Source organism: Carettochelys insculpta, chromosome 6 (genome assembly GCF_033958435.1).
Source record: "Carettochelys insculpta isolate YL-2023 chromosome 6, ASM3395843v1, whole genome shotgun sequence".
Lineage (NCBI taxonomy): Eukaryota > Metazoa > Chordata > Testudines > Carettochelyidae > Carettochelys > Carettochelys insculpta.
The window spans coordinates 15,157,846-15,178,253 of record NC_134142.1 but is presented as its reverse complement, the minus strand read 5'-3'; the positions used below and the strand labels follow the sequence as shown (position 1 = coordinate 15,178,253).

Sequence of the window (20,408 nt, the reverse complement as noted above, 5' to 3'; positions counted from 1 at the left end):
GAAATCAAGAGAAGACTGCGGGGAGGGCTAGGCCATGCCCTCAGAAAACCATCATCCAGCATAATTCATCAAGCTCTCACATGGAACCTTCAAGGAAAACGCAAAAGAGGAAGACCTCAGACAACGTGAAGAAGGTCTACAGAGACTGAAGGACAATAACTGGGGTACTCCTGGAGCCAGCTAGAAGTTTTGTCCCAAGATGTAGTGAAGTGGAGGAGACTTGTAGATGGATCTATGCTCTACACAGAGTACAAGGGCTAAATAGTAGTGGTAGTAGTAGTATCCAGAAGTGAAAGCAGCAGCACTTTTACTCAAGTAACTTTTTTGGGTACTTTTGCCACCTCTGCCTGCAGGTTCCTAGAGCCCACTGCAATGAAACAGCCTTGCAGCCCAACCTGTCTGAGTCAGCTGACACAGGGCAGCCTTGGGTCTGTCTTTGCTGTGGGACGTTGCCAGAGAGAGCTGGTGCCCAAAAGCCCTGATCCAGTCGTGGAACCCCTGCACCAGCCCCATGGGATGGAGGATCCACCACACTGAAGTGTTATTCCCAGGAGCGAGGTTAAGGGCCAGGGCATAAGCCAGACCCTGCGAATACATGACACCAAGGCCTAGCACGATGGGACCCTGGTCCATGAACGGGCCTCTGAAGTGCTAATGCAATAATTGGGTTCTCAGGTCAACGGGGCATGGGGAGAAATGTGGACTATATTCTATTGCCAGTGATATAGTGGAAGGCCAGATTCTAATCCAATGTCAGTGTAAATCAGATGCATCTCCACTGAAGCTAATAGAGCTACATGAGCGTAAAATCAATATGGGACCAGAATCAAGCCCTGAAAAATTCTTTGCTCCCTGGTCAAATGAACACAACTGGGTGATTCCTTTCTGAACAGTAAGAAGTTAGCACAGCACGCAACTTTCAGCATCTACACCAGTGAACGTGTGTTCGCATGCACATGCCGGGGCTCTCACACTGTTTCATAGTGCAAACCTCATCTAATTAGACAGATGGACTCCTGGGTCCCCACCCTGGGCCTATTTCCCCTTTGCTCTGTGATCATGGAACACACCTGTCACAATTACAGCCATCAGTTGCACGGAAAAGTAACACTGGAAAAGTAGTGAAGCATTTCTACTTTCCCATGACAAAGATTATTTACTAAAACTAGTTATAAACCTCAGTACCTGTGGCTGCTCTCCCTTTCATCTCCACGATACATCTGGGGAGCTCTAGGTGGTCTGTGTTCTGTGGACCACCAGGAACTGTGGCACAGTTAGCAGTCGAGCAACGCACCTACACATTGTCACATGCTGGATACTTTTAGACACACATCCTTCCACTCCTTGTCGCAATGCCCCTCGTACATGGGCAGATCCTGAAGTCTCTGAACTGACTGTAAGTCCATCCCCACCTCCCCCCCGAAATATCTACTTCTGTCACAATGCCTACAAAAATCAGGCACCTCTAGCGCTAACTAGGCTGAGACAGAAATAATAGGATATTTATATGCTTAAACACTTAATTAATAAATAGTGATAATACTCCCTAGTTCTCAGGTAGTACTTTGCATCTGGCAATCTCACAGCATATTTTTATACATGGGGAAACTGAGGCACGGAGAAATGACAAGACTTGCCCAAAGTCAGCCAGCAGGCCACTGGCACAGCCAGGATAGACTCCAAAGCTATGTCTACCCTAGGCAAAGTAAGACGATCACAGATATGCAATCCTAGTTATGCCAATTGCATAGCCAGAATCAACCTATCTGCACTTGGCTTACTTGACTGCCCCTACTGAGTAAGGCTGATGGGAGAGTTTCTCCTGTCGATCTCCCTTACTCCTTGCATATCACAAGGAGTACAGCGGTTGACTGTGACCCCTGGGAGGTCGACTTCATGCCTCCCTTCTAGACACACGAAAAAGAACCCTGGAAGATCGACCCTGAGTGGGTAGATCTTCTGGGCGACAGTAGACATAGCCCAAGTCTCTTCAATCTTGGAGCAGTGCTCTACTCATTGCGGCTGCTGCCTTTAAAAATATTCAGAGCCACAGATCTATTCTAGGCAACTGCATGGGCTCATTGCTGTTCCCTGTGTCTTTCCTCCCACTTACTGTTTGTTTCACTCATTTGTGCTGTATGACTTCAAATTAGAGTCTAAGCATTTTGAGGCTGGGACCAGGCATTTTTCTGCAGTTGCCCAGTACCATGCATCCTGGGATTTCAGTTCTAGGTGCTTCTGCAATGTACGCAATGCTAACAGCAGTCCTAACTGTACTGCTCTAGAAAGACACAATCTCTTTCACTACCGATTGTGGTTTTAGAGGGAGATAATCTACACAGTCTGTAAATTACCAGCAGCCTATTACCAGTAGCAGCTGGTGTAAATTACCAGAAGCAGCTGTTAAATTACCAGCAACCTTCCTCTTTCTATTTCTCATTCATGAGTTGCCAGGAGGGTTGGTCTGGTGTCAGTATGTGATGGTCACCACTTCTGCTCCTACGACGGGGCCCAGGGAGGACTCAGGCAAAAGACGACACCAAGAAAGCAAGACAAAAATGCAGTGTTGCCAACTCTCATGATTGTATCCCAAGTCTTGTGCTGTTGGGTGTTTCCTTTAAAGCCCCAGCTCCTGGGCTCAAGTAATGATATAGGAATTTCAGCTTTTTTTGTTTTAAAGCAAGTTTTTATCCCTTGTGGCTGAACAGGAAAGCTTGAAGACATAACTGAGCACTGTCGGGTGTTTAAAAAAACAACAGACACACCTCAACTTGATTTATTAATGATTTTAATGTGCTCTAATGATTTGGGGGAGCTGTGTGACTTATGGCTTTTGGATGCCTGGCATTGGCAACCCGGTAATTATTTGCAGGAAAGGCATCTATGCTTTCTTCCTCTGGAGACTGAGTACAATAATCCCCCAGTATGCGCAATTTCGATTTGCGCTTAACTCGCAATGGAAAGCACTCCAGCCCCTGGCTCCCACAGCTGGAGGAAGCAGGGGAGAAGCTTAACGTGAGCCAAGTGCAAATCGAAAGTGCTCCAGCCACCTGCTTCAACCAGTTAGGGAGAAGCTGCATTCTTGCTGGGGGAGCTGGGGCGGGCGGGCAGACAGCCACAGGGTGGCGTGATTTCTCCCCAGCTTCCCCTCAGCTGGGGAAGCAGCACCTGGCTCCCACAAGCCCATGGTAGCTGGGAGCCAAGCTGTCACCTGGTTCCTGGCTTCCCCACCCTCCCAACCTAGGCAAAACTCAAGTTATGCAAGGATGTGCAGGAATGCAACCCTTGCATAACGTGGGGGACTACTGCACAGCTGAATCAAAAGACAAAAATTTTCTTTTCTGGCCTTCAGTGTGGGCTGTAAGTTTGGTCATTCTGCTCCACTCCAGAATAAGTCATATCAACATAAAAAGTGCTCAATCAAGATATGGCACAAAGTGGATTGTTTACTTTTTATGAGTCACAGCGCTGCAGCTTATGGCTAGCTACGGCTATTTACAAAAGGGTTTGCCCTGTGCTGGTTTCATATTCCTGCAAACAAGCTGGTTTCACTCATGAACTTTGCAGTTTCAAGTGCGCTGCTCAGCAACACATACCGTAAACTTTCTCCGCCTGAAGGCTAAAAGTTACCCCACGCGAAGGGCCTTTGCAGCACTGCACACCCACCAATTAGACCTCACTTAACACTACAGTGGCGTGCGAGTTTTGCACAGGATCCTCTGCAGAGGAAAAAGATTCATCCTATTTGCATTGTATGGATCAGAGGGAAAATATTTCTCCTCCCACCTTCAATTCCTTGAGCTACGGCTAACAGCTCCTGGAGGGGCAATGCTCAAGTTAACTACAGTAAATTCTTGAAATATGTGGCTTTAACACAAGTTAAGCACAAATTGAAGCTGCTCTGCAGTGGTCACCTTGCCTAGCCGGCAGCCAGGCAGACTAGGAACCCCTTCTCTCTGCCTTCCCCCAGCCACACCTCTGTCAGCCTAAGCAGCACCCAGGAAACTGACTAGCCCTGATGGGCTGTTCAGTTTCCCAGGTCCCACAAGCAGCGGGAAGCTGGGACCCAAGCGTAAGCCTGGTTCCCAGCTCCCCACCCTGACTTGCACGAATATTTGAGTTACATGGGGGAACACAACCCTCACGTAACTGGGTGTTTTACTGTATTCTAAGTCGTGACGTAGCAGCCCATCAGTTAGCACCTACTCCTGTTCAAGCAGTACACACTCTAAGGGTGGAGAGCACACACTTCAAGAGAGACAATCAGTGGCAGAGCACCAGGGTCCAAAATGCAGCTCATCGTTAAGGCCAGGAAGTGGAATTAGAATTAGAACACTAGACACAAAAAACTCAAGTAGCAGAAACAACACTCAGTAATTATGAGTCATTGTACTGGAGATTCCTGAAGGATTTCCAATTAATGTTTCTTTTTCCAGAAAGATTCTTTAAGTGCATTGTTCTTTTCAGAAAGACAATGGCCCTTCTATGATAATCAAATTGGGACTAAAATGGCCAGATGTCTCTCACAGAATTCTAATGAGAAAAACACGTATTTCGCTCAACTGCTTTTGCCACTTTACCGCCAAATTCAGAATAATCTTTGTTGAGATTCCAGGCACTGGAAAACACAAATTATATGTACAGACTAACATGAGAACCTACAGACTATGTCTATACTCGAGGGTTTTGTAGACAAAACCAATGGAGAGTCTACACACAAAATGCATGTTTTTTGACAGATGCTGTTGACAAAAAAGCTGTGCAGTTGGCCAGTTACACAATCAATTTCAATAGCGGAAAGAAGAGGTATTTCAATCATTCCAAAGCCCACTGAAGTGGGGTGGCTAGATTTCACCATTATCAACTCATCATCTACTTCCTACCATTACAGTTTACCTCTTCACAATGAGATGCAGCAGTTTTTACTGAGTCTGACCCTTTAATAATACAGAAAAACAGAATCACAAGTAATTTATATACTGCATATACTATACCATAACTGTAGTGTAATACATAATGTATAAGGTATATATTGTAACTGGAATATACAGACACACATCGCAAAAATCAAATTCCTCATTATAAAAAAAATCTCACTTGTTAGCAGTAATATGTGGAGATTTTCTTAGTTATGCTAACCACAGCTAGCTCATGGAATGAATTCATCATAAACTACAGTTTTCCAGCTAGAATGAAACCACCTGAGAACCCCATCAGCACAGATGCAAGACTTCTGCAATCGCCACATGTAACCATTAGGGTTTGGTTTTTGTTTTTGTTTTTCATGTTTATGTCTGTAAGAAATCGTGGTTCTTTTGCAAGGATATTTTAATCATAAAAAATACTTATAAATACATCAATACCTAAATATATAAATACAGCAATACCTAAAAATACATCAAAATTAACCTAAACATAGAAAAGCTGGTGTTTTGAATTGCTCTAACTTCAACTTTTCATGACCATTTTACTATGTAAAGGGGAACATAGGCTCTGACTGTAATCTCCCATTGTAATTAATGATTACAATGTACTCCTCTATGGTATCAGACTAAGCACTTCATTAACGTGCATGGCATTTTGCTTGTACGGCACAGCTGCAGTTAAAGTTGAATTAGTGTTTCCATTATAAAACTATGTTTTCAAGGGTTTATTACTCAGTCATAAAAGACTTACTTTGAAATGAAAATTGCCACAGAGTGCTTCAGCTTGGCAGCAATTTTATGCCTTCAAAATTTGGGAGGGGCAAAAAATCCACCCTGTTTATTAATAATTCACATTTTAAAAGGCACCGTAAATATATGTTTGCATGATAGTCTTTGACAGCTCTAAAGAATTTCGACACCTACACATTGCTGAGAGATGTGTCATTTTAAAAAAAGCCGCACTTCTACTACTTGCCAGAAAAAAACAAAGACTTAAAAATAATACTGTTAAATTTCTTTTTAACACAAAAAAAAATAAAATAAAAAAGAGCTAAGCTCAAGTTATGTTAAGTTTATGACACAGAGCCCCAAAAGAAAAGGAAAAACTATGATATGCAAGCCGAGTCTTCCTTCTGGGTGAGTATCATTGGCTTTGCCACTGAAAAGATTTACTGGTATGTTTAACTAAATATGTAAGAAGCCCCATTGACTTGTGTCAACTTAGCTGTGTCTACACTACAAAGTTTTGTCGACAGAAGAGGCCTTCTGTCAACAAAACTAGGGAGCATCCACACTACAAATGCATTCTGTCTAGACTCTGTCAACAGAACACAACCTTTTTCCCAGCAGAGTTATGTCTTGAAAGTTTGAGGCATAGCACCTCTGTAGACAGATTATGTCGACAGAAAAATAGTATAGATGCTTGTGGGGGAGGGGGCTCTGTCAACAGAGAGGGCTTCCAGTTCACTGGGCAGCCCTGTTTGCTGAGCTTCCAGTTGGCTGTTCATAAGAACATAAGAATGGCCATACTGGGTTAGACCAAAGGTCCATCCAGCCCAGTATCCCGTCTGCCGACAGTGGCCAATACCAGGTGCCCCAGAGAAGGAGAACAGAAGACAATGATCAAGTGATTTATCTCCTGCCATCTATCTCCTGCCCTTGTACTGAAGGCTAGGGCACCATACTTTACCCCTGGCTAATAGCCATTTATGGACCTAACCTGCAAAAATTTATCGAGCTCTTTTTTAAACCTTAATAGAGTCCTGGCCTTCACAGCCTCCTCCGGCAAGGAGTTCCACAGGTTGACTGTGCGCTGTGTGAAGAAAAATTTCCTTTTATTAGTTTTGAACCTACTACCCAACAATTTCATTTGGTGTCCCCTAGTTCTTGTATTATGGGAAAAGGTAAATAATTTTTCTGTGTTCACTTTCTCCACACCATTCATGATTTTATATACCTCTATCATATCGCCCCTCAATCGCCTCTTTTCCAGACTGAAAAGTCCCAGTCTCTCTAGCCTCTCCCCATATGGGACCCGTTCCAAACCCCTAATCATCTTAGTCGCCCTTTTCTGTACCTTTTCTAATGCCAATATATCTTTTTTTGAGGTGAGGAGACCACATCTGCACACACTACTCAAGATGTGGGCGTACCATAGTTTTATATAGGGGAAGTATGATATCTTTTGTCTTATTATCTATCCCTTTTTTAATAATTCCTAACATCCTATTTGCTTTACTAACTGCCGCTGCACGCTGCGTGGATGTCTTCAGAGAACTATCCACTATAACTCCAAGATCCCTTTCCTCATCTGTCGTAGCTAAATTTGACCCCCATCATGTTGTACGTGTAATTTGGGTTATTTTTTCCAATGTGCATTACCTTACACTTACCCACATTACATTTCATTTGCCATTTTGTTTTTCCAGTGTGCATTACCTTACACTTACCCACATTAAATTTCATTTGCCATTCATTTGTTCTGTTGACAGAAGCCTGGGCTGGCTGTCTGCTCTCTGTCAACAGAGGGTGTCGACAAGCAGAGCCCCTGTTAGGTGTGGACGTGTTCTGCAGACAGAGGTTCTGTTGGCAAAACTGTCAATAGTGACTTCTGTAGACAGAACTTTGTAGTGTAAACCCAGCTTTTGTGTCTAAGGGTTTGTTTGCTTATTAGTGAGACCCCAATGTGGGTGGAGCCTGACCACATGGCATATCTATAAAAAATCCACGAGGTTTTACAGAGATGCTCTGGCCAATCCACAGGAAGAGAACTGCAGGACTGAGACCGACCTGTTAATAGGGTTAGGCTCTTCTGTAACTAACCTTGAAGCCTGGGCATCTTGCCCCATTGTTTCAGTAAAAGCATGCTGAACGATGTATTTTGGCAGATAAATCCACACACATGCAAAATGACTGTGAAAGCAAATCTGAGAAAAACACTAAAGGCACGTAAAATTCTAACCCAGCAGCCCTGGGAATGTCTCTTCCAAGTACAGATTTTTGTGTGTTCATATATTTTTAAATATTTATGGTAGAATTTTCTGATACACAACAGGTAATTTCTGTGAAATGTGCCCTATTATTGGCACTAACATTATCCTAGAGAATATTTACCTAGGATTTTTCCTCCAATCATAAAATTTAGGAAGCTAAGGGCCAGATTTACACCTCTGAGCACTTCCCGCTGGGACACCTGTGGTCAGATTTTCAAAAGGGCTTACAGTTCCCCATGTAGCCATGTATTCACGTACCTAAACAGGAGCAAAGCTTTTCCAGGAGGGTGGGGGGGGCAGGGCGGAAATCAGTCTGGTTCTGTTGCAAGAGCCGAAAATTCCAGGTTACATACTGACATTTTTAGACAAGATAAGAGAAGTATAACTCCCCCATAAGCCTTCCCTGCAAGCTATGGTTGCTCAGAATGTCATTATGGGCTTGTCTAATATATATGCCTGAAATGGGCTAATGCAGGATGATCGGTATGACAGCTAATGCAAGGAAATCTGGATGGATTCATCCTGCGCTGAGCAAATAACATTGCCACTTCTCTAAGGAAACACCAGAAATGCCCAGATTTTTCTGTGCTCTGCTCTATCAAAGCACAATGGAAAACTACATGTTTTCTCCAACCTTTTCTTCCAGAGAACACTGCTCAAGACAACCCAGAGGATGGGTCCCTGGTAGCAAATGTGTATTCATTATACAGGCTGAATCTCTTCAATCCAGAACTCTCTCCTCCGGCAAATGCTATAATCCGGCTTGATTTTAGTTAGCCAGACAACCACTTATCATAAGCGTGGGCAGTTTCCCATGGTCCCATAAAGTTTGTTTACAGCCACCAGTTCTGGCTCTCAGTGTTCCATGCTGTTATTTAGCTCTAATTTACCTCTAAATGTCTTCTAAGACCCCAGTAAGCAGTGGAAGTCTTGGTAATGTGGTAGAAAATCCTGACCTCCTGTCGTCCGGCAAATTATCTCATACAGCAACAGTTAGGTCCCCAGTTTGCCGAATGAGAGAGGTTCAACCTTAAGCCGTTAGGTTACATCACTTCACCTCAAGCCTCAGTCATTTTCCACACATACCACACTAAACGCAATAAAATGGCTCCACTCTCTTCCAAACCAAAGCCTCAGTGAGTCTGTGTATGTCAAAGCTGCGGAGAGAATGAGGATGCTTACCCAGGCCCTCATGAACCTCAGACCTCTCTTTGTAGTGTTTTCGTCTCCCTCGTTGTTCCAAGCATGGGAGGCCACCTGTTGTTTCGAAGCACAGTTTCTTGTTGATTAGGAGGAAAAGTACTGTGAGGAGCAGAATAAAAACTCCAACTGCAGACAAGAACCCAATGGCCTCTGGAGTAACTAGTGACAAAAACAAAGAAATAACGTATCATTGCTAATGCCAATCCCCAGCAAAGTCTGGTTAATGCACCTCTGCACCCATACCCCACACCCAGGCCTTCCCAAATGCGTAAGGAGCCAAATTCTGCAGAATGCAGACGGTAGTAAACGGGTGAAACCCCTCTATTAGTTCACATCTACTGGTGACATAAACAATGGGATAAAATACACGAGTCTCATTCTGCTCTCCCTCCAGGTCTGATTCACAGCCCATTGAAGTCAATGGAAAGATTCTGATTGGTTTCCACAGCAGCTCAACCAAGTGCATACGCCCGTTCAATTCCATTAAATTCAGCATGGTTATTCCTGATTCACAGAGGTACAATGAGGTTCACTGAGAGTAAAATAGTCATAAACCATTTATATACCGTCACATGCAAACAGGGAGTGTTAGGCCTTAACAGTGACAAAACAGCATTCATCTTTACAAGTTGGAAGGAGATTGAAGGAGACACTGCATTTTCCTTGGGGAGCAAGTGGCTGAATTTGTTGGCCTAAAGAGACAGGTACTGAAAGCAAATTCCTTTGGAAATCTTTTTACACTTTCCCCAAAAATACATGTGACCTGCACAGTTGCACAATGTCTCTGGCATGGCAGAATTCTCTTACTATCTACTGAGAACCTTGTAAACTTGTCTATCTCTCCAATATACTCCATTAAAATGTTTTTCCTCCCTTAAAATAAGACATGAACTCCACAAGACACAAACTTCCCGCTGGGGCATGAGGCATTGGCTACTGTCAGAAGACAAGATACTGGGCTAGATGGAACTTTGGTCTGATCCAATGTGGCTGTTCTTATCTTCAAAACCATGACTACTACTCTCAATGATACAAGGTCATATTCCCAGCAGGCATAACTGACTGATGACTTCAGGCCTGGCCCTAACTAACTAGTAACATTACTGAATCTACAACAGCTGAGAAAGTAGCCTTGTAAGGCAACATTGCCATGGTAAACTGTAGAGAAACGTTTTCTTATTTCTGCTTGTTGCATTCTGCTTATGCTACTGGCTCTGGAAAGAATTATAGATGCTAGCAGAAAAGCTTTCAAAGTAGTCTTAGCTCATGCATACCGAAGTGCCAAAACCAAAGGACAGACATTACATAGATCATCTGGTAAAGGTGGCAAAAGCACATATGTCAAAAAGCATAAGCACCATCTGAAAAATAATTCAGTATATTATTCCGGTAATTACTAAATTAGCATCAGATGGCTGCAAATTTCAGTTACGCAGTTCAAGTCAAAGAACCCATAAAATGGAACAGTGGGAGCATATGTTGCTTTTGAAGCTATAGCTCACTGAAGAGGCTGGCAGCAATAAACAAGATAATGAGAGTCAGTGCCACATATCACGCACCCAACTACATGTTTACCAGATTTGACTGAGCCAGAACTCGGGGTGAAGAGGGTTGAATGGTCACTGGTTCCTGTACTGAGCGGCGTGACCACAGGAGAGATAGTTACAAGCAACAGACTGTTGTGGGTAACTGGAAATAAAAATATCACAACATCTCCAAAACAAACCACACTGGCACAAAATGTCAACGTTGTTTGAAACGAAGTAAAGCCGAGAAATGAGGAGATAAAGTACACAGGTTTCCCTGGATGGCTTTCTGTATACTAGCGCTGCCCCCCGCCCCCCCCCCCGCTGCAGTCCCTGGCATAAGGGATACCCTAGGGCAGGGGCAATGAAGAGGGTAAGACAGCAGTGTTGCTGAACTCCTGCTATTTTCACCTGTTGCACCAGCTCTTAAGTGGCCACGGTAGCGAAGCAGAAGTTAGAGCAGCCTTGTGGCACAACCACTCTTCTCTGTAAGCTGAGCCCTAGCGTGGCTGCCCAAGAGGGATTAACATGCCGCCCAGTTGATTGGCAGAGACCCCACAGCCACCCACAGTGGGCAGCACATGTATGCACTGGTGGTGTACATCCGCACATGTGTGGGTGCATATAATAAAATTTATTCTGTGCATGGATGGAAAAAGACCAGCAGGAACACCGGGTACAACACTGGAATAGGAGGAGGACAAAGGCCAGCAGAAAGCCTCCTTCTGCCCCCCGCCCCCAGGCCCCTCCTTCACTGAACACAGCTCTGGCAGGGAAAAGAACTGCAGACATGTATGCAAGCCCTATTTCCCCTCCCCTGCTCTCAATGTCTCAGCCGGCACATTAGGGATGCAAGTTTAACTTAACCTTTAGAGTTGGAGACTCGATGACAGGGTTTTCCAGTGGTTTGCAGGGGAGGGAGCAATGTCGAGTGGCTGCAGGAGAAGATGTTATTGTCATGTGTTGAACTTTGAGCGGGACACAAAATGAAGAATACCCAAGAAGCTTCCAATCTGTCAGGGCTCCTGTGTGCTCATCGCTAGACCTTGAGCTTGGCGAAGTCACTCAGATCAATGCACCCGATGGCCAACTGGAATAATGCAGGGATGGCCAACCCGCAGCTCTCAAGCGGCATGGGGCTCTTTGAGCCATTAAATGTGTCTCCTCCTCAGAGGCACATGCTGGGAGAGGCACATCCTGGGAGAGCCACCCGCCGCGCATGCGCCCCAGCGTGTGGTGGGAGAAGTATGTGACAGCAGCGGCGGCTCCAGGGAGTCACCGACATTGAGATGGGGTGACTGGGTCTGGGGGAGGGGAAGGGGATTGAGTTAGAGTCAGGGAGGTCAGCTGGGGGTACCTGGCTTTGACGGGAAGGCGAGGGCATCAGGTTAGAGAGGGGAGCTGTGGGTGCCTCATTCTGAAGGAGAGGAGGGAGATTGGGTTTGATGGGTGGGGACTGGGTGTGCCTGGCTCTGGGGGAGGGCACTGAGCCATATATATATTTATTGTTACTTACCATTCGTGCTATCATATTGTTTATCTATCCATCTATCTACCTATCTATGGATCAATCAATCGACCAATATACAATACGTGGCTCTTTGCACTCTATCCACCCGGCTCTTTGTCCCTAGCTGGTTGGCCATCCCTGGAATAATGTATCCTGTTGTGTGGCATGCTGTATATGTGCATCCATCAACACAAGAAAAAAGCACTCCCCACACCTGTGCACCTATCCTAATAATTTCCAAAATTCCCAACTCTTCTTCCCCGTCATTCCTCAGCTGAAGGGTTATTCTTCGCACTCGCTCCTGCAAGCTAAAAGCAAACAGGAAAAATTGCTCCGAAAGTTTTTTTCCCTTTTTTTTTTCGTTCCACTTCTGTTGCCTTACCAGTAAGATTATGAAGGACAGGAACAAAGGTTTGCAGCCACAATTGTTTCATACGTGTGCAGGGGGCTTCACAGACAAGTGAAAGGCGGAGACCTCGACCACAGGGGGTGTGGCTTATGTCAGACAGCAAGAGACGACAGAGCCTGGGAATAAGCGAGGAAGTGCTGTGACAGGAAACGTGATCTTGTGAAGGTGCTGTGCTGGGACTTGGAAGATGTGTGTTCAGTCCTTGGTTGTGCCTCTGAGATCCTGTGTGACCATGGGGAGGTTGCCGCATCCCTCCATGCCTTTGTTCCTTTTCTGCAAAGTGGAGCTAATCACCTTGCTACCTGACAGAGGTGTCGTGGGGAAAAACTAATGTAAAAGGTGTGGCACCCACTCATACCATGGGGGTGCAGCTACGTAAGCAGAAAGATGACGGAACGAAACTGAGAGGTGCTTTGTTCTAGACACATTCCCTTGGGCCGTGCCCCACCCTTTTGAGTTAAATATTATCAATATGAAGGTGAGTGCAAATTTGGTCTCCAATTGCTCGCATTGGTTTTGCACATGCAATGGTACATGCACAATTTAGAAAGCTGAGGGGATAAAGGGGGAGAAAAGGAGGTTTGCGATGGACGAGAGGATTATAAGAGACATCTGACAGCAGAGATTCCAGACAGATTGCTACGATCCTGTCTCTCTGGTACCCACTATCTTAGCATTGTCAGGAGTGAAGAAAAAAAAGGAACTATCCTGCTTGGTGGGAGTAAAACCTTGGCTCCCCTCAAGTCAACAGGAGCATTGCCATTAACTTCAATGGAAGGTTAGGATTTCCAGCTCGCTGTTGGGTTTGTTTGAGTTTCACAGCCATTTTAGAGATATACTGCACTCCTTCAAGTGGGAAAGGAAAAGAAGCAGAAGAAGTTTCTCAAGGCACCTAATGCAGATGCAGAACTTTCTCTGGTGGGAGAGTCTACAGTGAAAAATCTTATTCCAGTCCATTGCATCTGACCTCCTAAGAGTTAAATACTGAGCAAACTCTTATCCCAGACAATGCCTCTTTAATGCCAATTGCTTCAAAGCTTTCTGCAATTCAAGTGTTTACTGTTACTTTTTAATTACGAAACCCCCATAAATTGTCTGTTTTACTGTCTGTGCTAATAACATTTCATTATATATTTGGAGTAAGCTATTATTTTCCCCCTGGTTCCCATGGCATTCTTCATTATCAACCGCTAATTGTCTAGCATGCACGAAGGATTGTGAACTAAGTAGGCTGCTGTGTGGGCAGAAGTTCTAGGGAATGCTGTGTGGCATTAGAAAGGAGCATTATTATTATTATTATTATTGTGGTGTATTAGAAAGTTTCTACCTACTTGCATACCCACCTTATTTGTTGCACATCATCCCTATCAACACTGCCACTGTGCAACTGAGCATGGGAGGCCATCTGTACCAAGCTTTATGCCTGGCAATTAGCCACAGCTATCGAGGGAAGATGGTGTGGGGCTAAATAACCGCTGCGGCAAGAGTGGCGGAACGGGTCTGCTGACAGAGCAATGCAAACAGAGAAGGATCTTTCAAAGGCTCCATTTATCCTTTCCTTGCAGCACGTCTCTCAGGATGTAATCCGGGAGCATCCCATCTGCCTGCAGGCCAGGGTCAAATTGATAAAGGGAGATAGTGCCATGCATGCATTCTGGAGTGAATTTACAGCCCTAATAACTGTCTCGGGGGATTTGTTAGCCAGGGCTTATGCTAATTCAATTTTAACAACATCCTGAAGAATGCACAGCTCCGTGGGCTCAGGAAGTACTATGGAGGCTACTAAAGCAACCGCCAGAGTATGCAGAATTTCACAAATTTAGGTCAAGACAGAGTTGTAGGAGCAACTTCCTCACAAAGCGAACTGCTATACCAGGGAGCACTCATGACTGATGCGCTGAGCCGCCGTTATCAGCACTGAGCAGGTGGCACTTTTATTCATGTGCACTGCAGACACAATGTACAGACACTTCAGAAATAAAATGTGTGTTTTCACAGGCTTGCAGCTCTCCTCTGCTCTCTATCTGAAAGAAGACCGAGCCTGACCCTTCCCAGCAGCTCCCACTCCTGGATGAAATGGTTGCATAACTCTTCTGTAAATACACTACCAGGAATGACATCAAACAGGCCAGATTCAGCCATAGGGTGGGAGGGCGCAACTCCCCTTTCAGGTCCTCTGACTTGCACTCAATCAGGGCTGAATTTGTCTCCATATATTTTTGTGCAATACTTCATGCTCCATATAGCAGGCAAGGATTAGGGCACTCTCTGCCCGTTACATTGGATGCTGAGCACACGAAAATACAATGAGTCCTATTCTGCTCTTATTGAAATCAGTTGCCAAATTTCAATTGCCATGGGAATAGGACTGATCCCTGTGGCTTTGTTCTTGCTAATACACACGTTGAACCCCCTAGTCCAGCACCCTTGGGACCTGACTGGTGCTAAATGAAAGAAGTTGACAAACCGTGGGAGTTCACTATTGTTTAGCAGCATTACCAACACTCCCATGGCTTACTGGGCCCCTAGAAGGAATTTAGGGGTAAATTACAGCTAAATAACAGCACTGAACATGGAGAGCCAGGACTGGTGGCTGTAAACAAACTTTATGGGACTTTGGAAAACTTGGACGCACCCATGAGAAGTGGCCATCTGGCTAATTAAAATCCTGCCGGATTACAGATGTCGCTGGATGAGAGAAGTTCAACCTGTATTTGCAGATCACCTTTAAAGGATCATGTTGCTTTGACAAAGCTGTGCTTTGTCACAGACATGCCTTGTTTTATAGTAATGGGGATAATAAAGTTACTTCTATCTGTGCTAAATACTTTTATAATTCTTATCACATGATCTGAGCAGCTCAAAATCTTTATTTTATTTATCTTCAGTGCTGCTGTGGGCAGGGCAGTGCTGTTATCCCCATTGTACACATGGGCAACAGAAGCACGGAGAGGCTAAGTAATTGGCACAATCACCCGGGAAGTCCAGAACAGATCCAAATCTCCCACGTCCCAGCGTGCTGGACCATCCCTTTAGAACGAATTATTCCTCAGCACTGGTGCCAGAAAAAGACTGCAAAGAGAACCAAACAAGGATACACCTGCAGATGATTACAGTATAATCATTTGGCTTCCCATTTGGGATGGTTAGGAAGAACATTTTCAAGTCAATAACTGTCCCCCTTCATTATGCCAGGAATGGATTTAATGACCAGGTGTCTGTCTGTCTCCCTCCACTGCCTAAAGCACGACAAACAGCCGGCAATATCAATCACACCGTGATAAAACCAACTGTTAACTTATAAAGCTGATTTCTGCACTAGTGTTTACCTTGTACCATCTACAGCAAAATGCTCTGACATGCAGTGGGCACCCAAGAGCCTTTTTATGCTTTGTTGGGGCTATCAGGAGGGCCAAGAACAATGGCCTGTGTTTTCCCAAGAGACACAGAGTACACTAGAGGCTGATAACTAGCAAAGGACATCTCAGGGTAATTGAAAAGTTAGCAACAGAGCTCCTCTAGAGCAGAGTTCCTTAAACTGTGTTCCATGAACAAGTCCCAGGGTTGCTGCGGGCATTAGGAAAAATATGCTGATGGTCTATACCAGGCTCAGTAACCCTTCTGAGGCGGAGAGCTGAAATTTGACCTTTTGACCTCTATGTACAGTCTTGAGTGCCGGTGATACTTTATAAAGTCACTAATAGTCCTATTTACAACAGCCGCATTAATAAATACATTAAGATGCAGAACTTAGTGTTTAGGGAAGGTGACAATCTGTCCCGTTTTTGGCGGGACAGCCCCGTATTCTCGGAGCTAAAAAGGCATCCTGACTTATTTTAACAAAGGGGATAACTGCCCCATATTCAGCCCCTTGCTGGCGCGCAGGCGCAGCTGCCAGCTGAATAGCGCATGGAGAGCACGTACTCGTGTGCTCTCCGGCCACACCAGAGGGAGCCATCACGGGGCCCTGCACAGGGAGAAGTATGTTGGGACACGGGGTAGCTGCCTCTTCCTTCCCACTCCCCAAGGCACAGGGAAGCTGGGAGCCTGCCCCTGTGGCTGCTGCCCATTTCCCAGCTCCCCACACCTCAGGGGAGCTGGGACAAGCACCAGAGCAGCTGCTGCCTCCTTCCCAGCTCTCCACGGTGCAAGGAGCCAGGAGGTGCACGGCTGCCACCTGGTTTCAAGCTCCCTGCTGCATGAGGGAGGAGGGGCAGGGATGAGCGAATTAGCTCGCATGACACTCTTGTCACCGGTGCCTGGGGTTGCCGACCCCTTGTATACATATTCTCTTATTAAAACCAGATACAATGTTACCTCTTCATCGCTATGACCGCTGATTAAATTACTTCATGTTCGTTTGGCTGTATATGTTGCTGTTTGGGTTTTTTTGATCTGACAATGTTTTTTCAAGACAATTTTCATAGATACTCCCCATAAAACAAATTGCCTGGTGTTCCGCGGTCTCCAAAATTTAAGAACCACTGCTCTAAAGCACCTCTCCATAGAAGCCTGGAGAGCACGTCTTAAAGAAGTTACCATCTGACAAGCTACATTGATGGATTTCAGCTGTCTTAATGCCTAGCCCAGCAGGCAGGTTCGCATATCCCTCACACACAAAAGAGTGTCTGGGCCGACATTGTCAATCTATACATAACCCCAAAAAAGGCCCCTGTTCTGAAAAGTACTAAAAGTGCACATGCTTCAGTTCCACTGAAGTCAGTGCAGCCGGAGAGATAGAGAACTGTTTAGAGATGGACACCTGGCTGTTCAGAGCTGAGACGCATCGGTGGATCAGCCTGGAGAAGCTTGCATAATGGCAGTTTCTCCTGCAGATAAGTAGAAAGACTTAAGCTGAAAGGGCTGCCAGTCTGTGACCTTGCTTGAACACTAAAACCAGACCATTTTTTAAAAACAGCTCCCTCATTACCATGGTGCCACTAATGCAGTACTTTGAAACACGGGGGCAATAACGTGCCTAACTGTGATGATACATCCATCAGGTGCTATCTGCTCACGATGAGTAAATAAGCCAACACTCAATCACAGACTTAAAAAGACATACCTCCCCTCCTCAAACAACACGGACTACACAGACTTAAAAAGACATATGCATGCATACCCCTTGACTCTGCCATTACTCACTCACTTCCTTGAGACACCCACTGCAAGATGAATTCATTAGAAACCAAACTCTCACATTCATGCCTGCCAGCTCTGCTCACTGGTAGGACGAGGTGATTGCTCTAGATATCCCACAGATATTCCCTGTTAGTTTCCTCCTGCACTAACAGGGGATGGCTGAGCACAGATCCACCTTCACCCTCAAGGATGAGAGGAACAAAGAAGTTACTCTGGTGGCCTCTTGCATGTTACTTGGACTTGATAAGCAGTAAGAGAAATGGGTCTCATTACCACTGCCCACCCCGTGTGTCTCCTATAACCTGCACTGTCACCCACAGAACTCTTTGCAAGGAGCTTCTATTAACAAAATAAACTTTTTGGGGTGTGATATTCATTTTCTTCTCTGACTTGAGGGCGAGGGGGACAGTAAAGAATGAGTTAACCCTTATTAGAATCTTCCTGCCTACATTATTCTCCTACAAACTCCAGTCTTCCTAGTTCGACCTCTTTGACCCAAGTATGACGACTCACCACAGCCAAAGGCTGGCAGCTGCTCTCTTCAAAGACCTGAATAAACCAATAATCAATTGACCAAGGACGATGCCCCAGTAAACCTCCTGCTGAAGGCTGAGCAGGTTGCCTTGGCAACTTGCCTGACCTCCATAGCTTCAGGGAGTGAAAACGTGCTGCCAATAAGAGATTTCTACTAATCAACCCGCTCTCTTAATAGTTGTAGGATTTCCCATCTCTGGATGGCAGGCCGTGTGCCCACACAGAGCCAGGCACTCTGAATACAGATCTGGCTTCTCCTTGACCCACCATTTTCTAGCTTTCTCCTTAGGCTGCAGTTGTCTCCCGATAGCTGCAAAATGAGAAGAAAAATGAGGCCAGGATGCACTTATAAAGCCTGCCTCTGAACTCTCCGTCCTGGCTTTGAAAGGTATTTCTAACTGCCTAGAAGAGCCAGTTCAGCGTCGGCAGCCGCAGGAAGGGCGAGGAGGAGAACATTTGCTGTCCGAGAGTGAGATGAGCATCCCATGTATGAAAGGGTTTACGCTGTAAATGACCCCGTTGCACGGGGCTTCTGAATGCACTAACTGCATTTCAGGCCCTGCGCAGAGCCCTGTGTGCACCGAGCTCTATCTGCTCTCATTCTTGGTGGGTTCCCTGTAAATGCTCACTTGTAATAGGCCAGGGAAGACTTTGAATGTGGCTGGTGCAAATACCCTTGGCCAGAGTCAGCAACCTGTCCGAGGCAGAGTGCTGAAATTTGACCCTTTGACTTCTATGTGTGGTCTGGGTGTCAGTGATACTTTTTAAAGTCTCTAACAGTCCTACTTACAACAGCTTCAGTAATAAATAAATTAAGATGCAGAGCTTTCCCCGTTAGGTGGTAGTTGGCAGCATTAGCTGGTCTTTTGTTAATCCACAGGTGGCCTGGCTTTGAGCAAGGTCCCAGCTGCATGGGGGGAGAAGAGGTGGGGCTGAGCCCCCACCTCACGTACCACTCTTTGCACCCGTGCCAGGGGTTGCTGACCTCTGTTCTATACTAATACTGGCATGTGATCTCCCATGGACACATGAGCAGAATGAACCTGCCAGCTTGTTCCAGGACAACCTTGTGGGAAAGAATTGCCCCACTGGCCAACCTGGGAAAGGCAGAGACCAAATCAGCATTTAGTTAGGTGGGGGCTTCCGGACCAATGAAAGGAGGGAAATTTTGGGAGCATGGAAATAAAATTGGTATTAACAGTTGGGAGAACAACTGGTCCTCTGCAAGTTCCTTCTACCTTCCCTTGACATCTCCACACCCTGCCTTTGCCCCGTCCCCTGCAGTGCAAGACTGAACCAGCTCTGCACTATCAATGGAGTTCACCTACGGACAAGTCCGACCCTAAATATTTGCTACTATAGAGGAGGATCTCAAAACTACTGCCATCAAAAGGGAAGTTTTGTCACTGAGTTCAGTTGGAGCAGGTTCAGAGCATGCAAATGCTGATGATTCAGTATTATATATTATCATAATGAGCCGCCAATCTAAGTACCAGCCAAGAGACACAGAAAGGTGGGTACAGAAAGATGAAGGAGCACAAAGAAACAATCAGAATCATAGAACACTAGAACTGGAAGTATCGGAGGGGTAGCCGTGTTAGTCTGGATCTGTAACAGCAACGAAGGGTCCTGTGACACCTTATAAACTAACAGAACAGTTTTGAGCATGAGCTTTCGTGAGCACAGACTCACTTCTTCAGATGCTGGTCTTGGAAATCTGCAGGGCCAGGTATAACTAAGCCAGAGCAAGGGTGGGGATAACAAGGTTAGCTCAGTCAGCAAGGGTGAGGCTTACTACCAGCAGTTGATCTGGAGGTGTGAACACCAAAGGAGGGGAAGCTGCTTTTGTATTTAGCCAGCCATTCGCAGTCTTTGTTTAAGCCTGAGCTGAGGGCGTCGAATTTGCAGATGAATTGTAGCTCAGAAATTTCTCTTTGGAGTCTGGTCCTGAAATTTCTTTGCTGTAGGATAGCTACTTTTACGTCTGCTACTGTGTGGCCTGGGAGATTGAAGTGCTCTCCTACGGGTTTTTGTATATTGCCATTTCTGATATCTGATTTGTGTGCATTTATTCTTTTACGTAGAGACTGTCCAGTTTGTCCAATGTATATAGCAGAGGGGCATTGCTGGCACATGATGGCATAAATTATATTGGTAGCAGTATAA

At 45.4% G+C, this 20,408-nt stretch overlaps 1 protein-coding gene across 2 annotated transcripts in view; it reads right to left on the bottom strand.

Annotated features, from left to right (window-relative positions):
- Positions 1 to 20,408, bottom strand: part of SYT16 (synaptotagmin 16) — a 133,202-nt gene that overhangs the window by 65,752 nt on the left and 47,042 nt on the right. For both annotated transcript variants that reach the window (XM_074998676.1, XM_074998677.1), the window contains exon 2: positions 9,101 to 9,280. In XM_074998676.1, coding sequence (XP_074854777.1) covers positions 9,101 to 9,280 — 180 coding nt within the window. The remainder of the gene's footprint in view (positions 1 to 9,100; positions 9,281 to 20,408) is intronic.